Raw genomic sequence first — 11,348 nt, forward strand, 5'->3', positions numbered from 1 at the left:
CACACATACATACACACACACCTAAGTGCAAACATGCAAACAGTTACCAATACCAGCATGCATTGCCAGGTTTACAATACACAGGCACATTGTTTTTTTTGTTTTTTTGTGGTAAATGTTTTACCTCACAATGAGGATAGAAGCATAGGGGAATATTGAAACAATAAATAGGCACGTTAGATGTGAAGAGAGGCAGAGGCAGACAGAGGGACAAGAGGCAGACAGAGGGACAAGATACTGGACAAGTTAACAACATGGCTGGGAGCAGCAAGAACACAGACACCATCGATGTAACGATCGCCCACCCCAGTCGGCAAGGCACCGGATAATGATGATGTGTTTTACAGCGCTTGCAACTGCATAGCACATTAGTTTGATGAAACTTTGATAAACATTAACGATTAACAGCATCGTAATACATGTAAGTGGTGTGATCCAGTATGGGATATTGTCATAGAAACTGATGCATGGACGGTATTGCTGTTTTAAGTCCGTCCAATCCTGAAATTTACTCTTTGTGATTTTTTAATGGAGAATGATATCGTGGTGGGGAACTCTTTATCAATTTTTCCTGGTACTTGGACTTTGGAAAACCCTTCTACTCATCGGTTAAGTTTATTTTGTAAAATGAGGAAAAAATCCCTATCTTATGCAAATCAGAGACTCCATATGACATTGGATCTTCTGTTTGTCTATCCGACCAGACTATTTTGTGGACTGCATATTTAGCAAAATCATGGATGAAAATGTGATCTACAATTAATTCTTTTTATTGTAGGGTCTTGCGTTGATATATTAATGTGGTTCTGAAAACAGCAAGACAATCTAATAGGCTGTATATGTATGTGAGTGTATTTAAGGCGACGCTCAGTGAAACGGTGCATACTATCCACCTCCTTTGCTCCTACAGCATTATATTGTTAGACAGAACTGCATTTTTGTACCCTCACTCACACAAGTCACTATATATTCTAATAACCTTTTCTATTTATGTGTGCACGTTGAAAGAAAGTCTACCAAACTAGTTTTGAATTCATTCGCAGTCGACAAACCACCCTGAGCTTCGTGTCATACGTAATAAAGGCATCTTGCGAGGTCACAGAGAATATAATGTGCATGCCTTTGAAATAAGAGCAGGAGGAATGGATAGAGAGGGCCAAAAGTTCACACTGAAAATTTGTGTAGATTATCACAAGGTAATCTTGCTCTCGAGCAAAGTTTTATCCATGACATTTTCTCTCTTTGGCAGTTTCTTTTCTGGAAATTGAGATTCCCTCTGATTGGCTGAAATGTTGCCAGACTTAAAATCACGTAAAATCACAATGATCTTGTTTGGTCGATATATCGACACGTATTTTTAATCAAGCACTCATCTGAGTAGTTTGACACAAAAGGCAGATTGTCCTTTACCAGTGCACGCTGTTTCGTAAAACCGATGCAGGTCAGACAGATTATAAAACAGGGTTCAAGATACAGTAATCTAGATTTTTTTCCGTCAATAGTGAAAGGGGACCCTCAGAAGCATGTACACAGATGTGGACAGAAATACCCTGGTCTGCTCGCTCCTTGTAGATTGTTTCGAGGTGCAGCTGGCTGAGGCTCTTCTAAAGCATTCTCTAGCTGGAGTATCGTGATTGTCACCAAGAAATGCCCGAGAAAGATGCTCAGGATCTGATGGACAGATAGAGTTACCAACGAGGAGTTTGTAGGAGAAAAAGACAGAAAAAGGTAGTGGAGATGGACTGTTGGAAAGACATTTGGATAAGGTAAAGAAGATAGCCCAGAATACGGAAAATGGAAAGTGTTTGTCGGTCCACGTTGAGTCTGGCGATGATGCAGCGTGCATGGGCTCTTCTAGAGCACTTTACAATAGATGCAAGAGCCCAGTTATTTGGATACCAACATTTTCCTGCACAATTTGATCTTCTGATCTTCCTGTTTCAGATACTAAACCACGTTTTTTAAAGTTAACTGTTTTTCTGTTTCCACTCATCGAGTACTTTTGATGATACTTCTTTTTCCACCGAAAACTGGTTCTTATACTATTTCCGCGCTGGTACAAAGCGGTTGTTTTGCAACTTTCTTTGATATCTAAAGTGGTTCAAGTTGTTCTACTTCGCAATATCACTTAGTTTGTTAGGGGACTCTTATAAATAAATACTCTTTTAAAGTCAAACTAGTTGGGATTGTGATACAATACAACAATACAACAGAACACTTTTAATGTATTTTACTACGTTTTCTACATTTTTGCAATCGAGCAAGAACGAGATTGTAGAACTACTACTAGAAGGGCAAAAGCATTATACATTCGAATTTGACTGTCATTTCGAAACAATTCTGGTACAGCATCTATGAAACAAGAATCATAATCACGCGACGGAAAGCTTTTCTCTCTGTCAACACCATAAATTAAAAAATATAGGCTGGAAACGATGAATACTGACTAACAATTGTGTTTGCCCAACGCAGTCGTCAATATTTCTATGTTTACAGGAGCATGTATCGTCGGTCTCCTGATAACATTGTGAATTCCACAAATGTTTGAACATTTTTTGTGCACATTTTGATAGTGCTCGGTGTGATATTAATACAATTATCTCAACTCAATCGTGTAATCTGACGTGATATAAAAATATATGAATATCCACACCTGTGTGGAATTCACGATCTTATCGGTCGGTTCATGACTCGCATGAGCGACTCTAAAGCACTATCAAAATATGCAAAAAACAACAACAATAACAAAAGAAAAAAACAAAAAAAAACAACCTCAACAGATTTTCGAACATTTGTGGAATTCACGATTTTATCAGGCGACGGACGAAATACCACAATCCTAGATTTTCTTGATAAAATATATGCTTTCGTGGGTGCGTCCACACTATCCCTGTCTGCCTCTCTCTCTGCATGTCTGTTTGCCTCTTTGTTTGTTTGTTTGTCTGTCTATCTATCTGTCTCTATTCCGTCTCGCCCACTCATCGTTTCTGTCTGTCTGTCTGTCTGTCTGTCTGTCTGTCTGTCTGTCTGTCTGTCTGTCTGTATGTCTGTTGGCTGTCTGTCTGTCTGTCTGTCTCTCTGTGTGTCTCTCTCTCTCTCTTTCTCTCTCTTATATGCACGCGCAGGCACACTCACAATCTATATCTGACTATACGAACTATAAAAGTACGTGTCTAACAAGTAGTAACGCTGTATGTCCACCCGTGGGCCCGAAATGGGAGCATTACGGGTTTGGACAGTGAAGTATTGTGAAGTTTGTGTGAACCTTCATGGTGATAATGAGCTATAAATAAAGCTACAATAAGACTTTTTGCACATATACACTGGTTTCCAGTAACATCCGGAGTGAGACAGGGCTGCAATCTTTCCCCTCTGCTCTTCGTGATCTACATGGACCAGATAACAAAAGAGGCCAATCCAGATCCAGAGGCACTCAACGAACTCATGTTTGCAGACGACCTGGCAATGATTAACACCAAGACTCAGCTACAGGAACATATAAACCAATTAAATGCGAGCTGCGAAAAATATGACATGAAGATCAGTATTAGCAAGACCGAAGTCATGACAATTAACAGGAGACCAGGCAAAGTGGATATCAACATCAATGGATCCCAACTAAAACAAAGCAGAGAATTCAAATACTTTTTGGGCAGCATTTTCACAGAAAATGGAAAATTAGATCGAGAGATAGAGACTAGATGCCAGAGAGCCAACGCAGTCAGCTACCAACTGGGCCCTCTCCTGAAACATCCCAATATCCCCATGAGCACCAAGGCGAAGCTCATCAACGCCATTTTCCTTCCAACGCTCACATATCAGTGCCAGACATGGACTCTAACAAAAGCTCTAGAGAGGAAACTGGTCACATGCGAGATGAAATGCTTAAGAAGAGTGGTCAACAAAACAAGAAGAGACAAAATTTTTAATGAAGTCATAAGGGACACCGTGGGAGCAACACCAGTCCTACCACACATTGAAAAATAAAAGGTCAAGTGGTTCGGACACCTCACGCGGATGCCCTCTAACCATCCAGCTCTGAGAGCATAAAACACTAAATATTCTGGATGGAGAGCCAGAGGAAGACCAAGGCGACGATGGAGTGAATCTGTTGCAGACACCCTTAAAGATCATGGGATGTCCCTCCTACAGGCCACACGACTTGCTGCAGACAGACACCTGTGTCTCCCTGCGATACCCCAGGGTACAAGCGGAAGAAAAAAGTAAAAAGTAAGTAAAGTAAAGCACATATACACAAAGCACATTTTCTCATTCCTACGCGCACTCACAGTTGCGTATGCTGTCACAAGAGAAAGCAAGCTGGCTTTTGTTAATTATAATAAAGTATGTATTGCAGACACAATATTTACATACTAAGTAGCTTTGAAAGCTCCACGTTCATAAGGTCTCCAGCGGCTGTTAAAAATTGTTGATTTGATTTGTATCTAAGGTAGAAAAGGTCAAGCACATCCAAGGATTGATAGAATTACAGTAGTGGTCCCGAGCCTATCTTCTATGTTCTCTCTCTCCATCCTTTTCTCTTCCCCTTTTTCTCTTTCTCGCCCTCTACCTTCTCTAGTATCCCCCTCTCTCTCATCATTCCTCTTTCACTCTTTTGCTTTTCCTCCCGCTTCCTCTTTCTCCTGGTTTTCCAATATACCCCTACCCCTCGATTTTTCTATTCCTTAAAATTCGATATTTCCTCAGTCTCAAAAGCAATAATGGGCTCATAAAAATGTTTTGGTCTTTAACTCTCTTCCCAGGAAGGAGAAGGAGAATTTATATGGTCAAAGGAGACTCAAGGCATCATTCTCAGTTCTTTCTACTGGGGATTCACGGTAGCTCAGCTACTTGGGGCCTGGTTCAGTCAGAGGTGAGGTACTCTTCCGCGTTTCCTTTAGTACTGTTTTGAAATTCTTCCCATAACTTTTTCAATTACATTTGATAAATATTTTTGCTGTACTGCTTTTGCTTTTTAAAAATCTACTTTCTAAATTGTTACTGAAACCGTTGGACCTGCTATTTACCTTTTAAATTATTTGTTCATAATTTGCAGTTCCGTAAACAAATACTATGCGAATTCTTATTTCAGATACGGTGGAAGGAGAGTTTGGGCCTGTTCCATGCTCGTGTGCTCACTTTTAACCCTCCTCACACCAATAGCTGCTCGGATAGATTCTTATGCAGTCGTTGCAGTGAGAGTTTTATTAGGTCTTTTTCAGGTAAAATAGTCATTTTTGTTGCATAATATATATATCATTGAAGGGAAAAGGAGGTGGGAACGATTAGCAAACATTACACTTTTTTTTGGTCTAACATTTAAATCCAGCTTTCTTAGTAGACGTTTTGATTTTCTCAGGATGTTTTGTCAAACTGATCATTTTACTTTGTTGATCTGAAGACAAACGGGGAATTTCGTAGAAACTATCATACCCCCACCCCCTAACCCTGTAAGCAATGCTAATGACGCATTCTTGTCAAGTGATGTAGACCATGTTCATAGAAGAATACTTTTTCACACTTCCCCTCTTAAAGTCCCGTTGGGTAGCTGAGGTTATAAATGTAAAGAATAACAATAATAGAACCATTGTTCCCATTCATTTATCACATAATACACTTTAAGGCTCACTCTAATTCCAGATATCAAAAGGTTTGGATATAGCTTTGGCTTTACTAATTTCCGGCAAAACAGAAAATCCGTCTTGTTGTCTTTCACTTCCTGTTGCCTTTAAATATTGCGTCTTCCCCACTAGCCTTCTCTACCAATTTTTATTTGTGAAAACTTGATCATTTGGGCTTTTGTTTAGTAATTTTCATTTACCCTCACTTTGTTTTGATAATAGTTTATTTTCTTATGATCCTAAAGCTAAAATCTGGATTCAAACGTTTCAGATCAAAAAGAAATTTCTGTCGCTCTTTTTTTTTGTTCCTTTGCACGTAGAAATAACAATTAGTTGAGAGGATATGATCTTGGAGCAGACTCCTCATGTTTGAGTTAGGGTGGTGAACGGAATGGTGTTTTATGAATGAACTTCTAAAGCTGCACAAACAATAGCTTAAGATGGCAAGTATACATGTATTTTTGCGTGGTATACTGTACACATAACGATGGTGTGTTTTCTCCAAAGAGCGTGATGTGGCCCTCCCTGTGTGTTCTTTTCACCCGTTGGGTACCTCCCCTGGAGAATGGGAGACTTACCAGTTTTGCAATAACAGGTAACTTCTTCGTAGAACTCGTGAGGGAGTTAGTACAAAGTGCCAAGTTAGTGCTCGGCACACTTTGGGCGTTCAGTAGACGGTACAATGTGGGCCATGCCGTAAAGAATGGCAAAGGAACAAGGGAGAAAATATAAAAAATAAAAAGAAAGGAAACTTTGACCAGTACAGAGAACACAATGTTAACTTTTTGACTGGAAAAAGCAACCTTGCCTGTCGGTATTTGTTTAGGTATGAAAACGAGGAGGAGGAAGAGTTGTTAACTAATCAAATTAAAGTCCTGAACCATCCGTGATTTGCTCAGACAAGTGAGGTTCAAGTATAAGTATCTTTCAAATACATGTAATATCCTTCTTACAAAGGGAATTAATATCTACTTCTGATCTGTCAAATAGGTTCTTTGCTGGGCGCTATCATCACTTTACCAGTGGTGGCTCAACTATGTGAAGTACCGACAGGATGGTCTCTAGCCTTTTACATTACAGGTAAGGCAATTGCTCCTCTAGTGTATGGCAATAGTTCCCCACGAGTTTCCAGCTACTGAATCGACCCTTTTCCTAAGGGTTTAGATTATTACTATTAAACCTAATAGCCTGTTCTCAATCAAATCTTGTGGCTGGTGTGCATAGCCTTCAGATGAGAAAGTAGACAGATATGTATGACCTCTGAACTGGTTTATCTTTAAAAGCGTGAAAAGAAAAAGCTCAAACTTATCCGGCAATATACATTCATACATGTATATTATACTCTCTCTCTCTTTCACTCTGTCTTTCTCTCTCTCTCTCTCTCTCTCTCTCTCTCTCTCTCTCTCTCTCTCTCTCTCTCTGTCTCCCTCTCCGTCTGTCTCTGTCTGTCTGTCTGTCTGTCTGTCTGTCTGTCTGTCTGTCTGTCTGTCTGTCTGTCTGTCTGTCTGTCTGTCTGTCTGTCTCTGTCTCTGTCTCTGTCTCTGTCTCTTTGTGTCTCTCTCTGTCTCGCTCTGTCTCTCTCTCTCTTTATATATATATATATATATATATATATATATATATATATATATATAAATAATATACACATGTGTGTATGAGTGTGTGTGTGTGTGTGTGTGTGTGTGTGTGTGTGAGAGAGAGAGAGAGAGAGAGAGAGAGAGAGGGGGGCGTGCTGTCAAAGTGAGTTACTTCTCGCAATCCACATGTCGGCCGAAAGTGGACACATCAATTTTGTACCTTTAAAACTGATGTCATTTTTTTTTTCAAGTTAAACATGTGTTTCTCGTGTGTAAGTTGCCTACGTTAAAGAACTCTTGGTGGTATAAAATCAATAACAGTAGGCTTTGGCCGCCACCCAGGCAAAAATTCAAAATTTCCTACCAACTGAAATAGTTTAATGTGTCCAGCGTGTTCATATGACTTTATGCAGTTGTGAGTGCCGTAAAACACTTACCCCTCCCCCCTAAAAAAAAGAACCAACACAAAAAACCCACCCACCCCCAAAAACGTGTTAATCCTTTCACATTATATATTACACAAACCCAACCTAAAAAAATTATTAATTTCATGTATCTCTCTGTGACCAGAAGGCTGAAATTTGAGAATTAACTCGTTTTGTCGGTAAGCGTCATATCTATCTATCTATCTATCTATCTATCTATCTATCTATCTATCTATCTATCTATCTATCTATCTATCTATCTATCTAAATTATATATTCATGTAAATGTATTATATTATTATTTATACACGTATACTCATAGAAAAGAGAATAAGTGCAAACTTTAAATAGCCACAGGTTAATTAATTGAAGATCAACAGTCTCTAAATTGAACACGGAAGCTGGCGTTAGTTATTTTGGTAAGTTCACGGAGTTTGAGCTAAACATTATTGTTTATCAAGGGTGATAACTCTTTTGTCTTAAATGCATTCCCCAGTCTAATAATGCGACTATTTGTACACTTGTTTAGAATTTGAGTCTAAGATTCACTTTCTTTACGTCTGTTTATGTCGAAAAACATAAAAAAACCATATTTCTGCTTTTAAAACTTGCTACGTGTGTTGGAAAATGACAAAGCGAGCGTCAGGAATGCCCCAGGCTAGACATTCAAATTATTTTTAATAAACCCATTACGTTTCACAGTAGAAATGGACTCTTAGGTGGACCGAATTCCTTCGCAGAATATTTACAAGAGGAAACCACTGAACGTGCCATTGACCATTCTTTCTAAGTCCAGTTGATCAGTGATGCTGTCTTTTTCTGTCAACAGGAGGCTGTGGGTTTCTGTGGGTAGTGTTCTGGGGTCTTCTCGTCTACGACTCCCCTGACGTACATCCCCGTATTTCGTCAGCAGAGCGACTCTACATTACTCACAGTATTGGAAAAAACGTTACTTCAGATTTGCTGGTAAATCTATTTGAATGTGCTTTTGTGTGAGATTTGCAGGGCACGCATGGTGTGTGTGTGTGTGTGTGTGTGTGTGTGTGTGTGTGTGTGTGTGTGTGTGTGTGTGTGTGTGTGTGTGTGTATGTGTGTATTAGTATGTGGAGATGTGTTTGTATGTGAGTATGTAATTGTAAGTTTGCGTGTATATGCACATGATAGAAATGCACACACACACACACACACACACACACACATTGTTGTGCAGCTTTAGAAGTCATCATAAACTCACATTCCTCTCACACACTCACACACTCATATACGGAGTCACACACATACATATATATATATATATATATATATATATATATATATATATATATATATATATTTATTGCGTCATTTTTATGTACGTACAACAAGTGGATTGTTGGCCGATGACCCAGTCTAGTTTACTCCTTCTTTATATGACAAATATATCTATCTCCTCTTTACTCCTTATTTTCTTTGTATGGTATGTTAATCTCCAGTGACACCTAATCTTCGGCACTAATTATACCACTTGCTTGTGTCGTAAGTGCAGATAAAGTCCTAATCTTAGTTGGTTGTTGGAGGGCGATACTGGTAGGTCCTACTTCTTTACTTTCCTCTTTATTGTTTCTGTCTGTCTATCTCACTTTCCCCCAGCACTAAATGATCATTACTGTATCTGTAATGAATCTATATAAATGTATTAAGGAAAACAATCTATAGTCATGTTGATAGATAATTATCTAAGTACATTCCCCTTGAATTGTCACGAGGTCAAACTTCTTCTTCGTGCCACGTGAGTTGAGGTGTAAAACGTCTGTGTCCATGTCCGGTTGTCAATAAGTCTGTGTATCTATGTGGGTGGTTGGTGGGTGCTCTGGTGTGGTTTGCTTCTTCTTTCCTATGGAACATCTATCGTCCTTATCTCCCCTTCTTCTTTTTTATGTTTGTTACTCTCTTGTAACACCTCTAATCTTCTGGCGCTCATATGACCTTATGCAGTTGCGAGCGCCGTAAAACCTCTACTAAAACTAAACTAAACTAAACTAAGTCTGTGTATAATAAAACATATCTGAAATCATCCATGCCTTAAATTATTAAAGTACAGTGTCAATGTGCTTCTCTTTACTCAAACAAACGAACAAATCCTTATCTAAGTGTATAGATCTATACATTATATATTATTATGTGTATATTATGTATAATGTATATAATACAGTTAATTAATAAATAATGTATGTATTATTTAGAAACAAGTTTGCGCCAGCATATATGATATTGCTATAATAATAACAACTTCTATGTGTGTCTGCTGTATGTAGTACGAAAGAAAGTAACAAAGTTACAAACACACACATACACGCACATCTTATATATATATACTATGTATCAATGCATACACACACAAACACACGCGCTTATACACACAAACACACATTTAGACATGCACACTAAGCACACAAATACAGGCATACACATACACACACAGTGAAAGAGAGAGGGAGGGGGAGCGAGAGAGAGAGAGAGAAAGAGAGAGAGAGAGAGAGAGAGAGAGAGAGAGAGAGAGAGAGAGAGAGAGATAGAGAGTAGAGAATCTACAAACCTTATGACAGTGCGCATGTGGATTCAAACAAAACACAGATCATTCAAAGACAATTAATTAGCGTTTGCTCTCCCATTATTCTTCACTAGATGTCTTCAAAAATACCTTGGTGTTCCATCCTCACTTCAAGGCCGGTGTGGGCCATCACTATGGGCGTATGTTGTATTTCCTGGGGCTACTTCATGTTCCAATCCTGTATTTCGCAATACCTGCATGAGGTGCTGTTTTTCGACATCTCGAAGGTTTGTCTTTTAGTTATCGTGTACCACATGGACGTGTAGCATAGTTGTTTCTCTGTCCTTTTACATATTAATCTCTTTCTCTCAACCTTTCTCTATCTGTCTCTCTATGAATACCTGTGTAATACAGAAGTGCAACACACGTCGACAATAATGGTTCACCTTTCATTTCTTTGCTCTGATGCTCTCTAAAAAGTCGTATCAGACTGATATATTTCCCTCCGTAATTAACCCTTTTGCTCATCATTATCTTTTCATAATCTATGTTATATTTGAAGGCACCCCCCCCCGGGGCAGTGCCACTGACTGTAGTGTCTTAAGGCCATTCCCAACGGGGGGACATTCTCGTTCATGCACAGTAGAATTGTAAATGGGCTGATTCATCATGTCACGCTCATAACTGTGCCTGATCTACAACAGGGAACTGCTGCTTTTTCTTTCCTAATCCTTACTCTTGTCATTTTCCTCTACTTCTTTGGTATGTTTGTCACACTCTTGTGACCTGCTATTTCCGGGGTGCCTTGATAGTCGAAGCAGACTTTGTGCTGTTGAAGCTGGAGAGGTGAGCAGAGTCAGTCTGACTCCCTGTAAAGACTTCTCTGTTGAAACCCATCCCTTGGCGCTCATGTTACCTTATGCAATTGGGAGCGCCGTAAAACCCTCTACTAAACTATATTTGAATGCATTCTTACTAGACAAATGGCACTTTCAACGAGTGTTGGCTGAAAGAAAAATGAATAGTTTTAGGATAGATTGCAATAATTTTCTATCTTTATTTATAAAACATTCAAGAAAAGTTCAGAGTTATCATAAAACGGTCTGGGAATTCAAGTATTAGCACTCAATTTGTTAATTAACTAGAGTGCTTATATTTTTGTAACAAGTGAGCACCAACAATAACATCTGTAAAT

The 11,348-nt window shown here is 38.9% G+C and overlaps 1 protein-coding gene across 1 annotated transcript in view; it reads left to right on the forward strand.

Moving 5' to 3' along the window:
• Window positions 1–254: 254 nt before the first annotated feature.
• Window positions 255–11,348, forward strand: part of LOC101851488 (vesicular glutamate transporter 3) — a 14,288-nt gene continuing 3,194 nt past the window's right edge. Inside the window, exons 1-5 of the mRNA XM_035968971.1 lie at window positions 255–290; window positions 4,764–4,866; window positions 6,612–6,701; window positions 8,453–8,589; window positions 10,288–10,440. Of these exons, the coding sequence (XP_035824864.1) occupies window positions 255–290; window positions 4,764–4,866; window positions 6,612–6,701; window positions 8,453–8,589; window positions 10,288–10,440 (519 nt within the window). The remainder of the gene's footprint in view (window positions 291–4,763; window positions 4,867–6,611; window positions 6,702–8,452; window positions 8,590–10,287; window positions 10,441–11,348) is intronic.

The sequence above is a fragment of the Aplysia californica genome, unplaced genomic scaffold (genome assembly GCF_000002075.1).
Source record: "Aplysia californica isolate F4 #8 unplaced genomic scaffold, AplCal3.0 scaffold00101, whole genome shotgun sequence".
Taxonomy (NCBI): Eukaryota; Metazoa; Mollusca; class Gastropoda; order Aplysiida; family Aplysiidae; genus Aplysia; species Aplysia californica.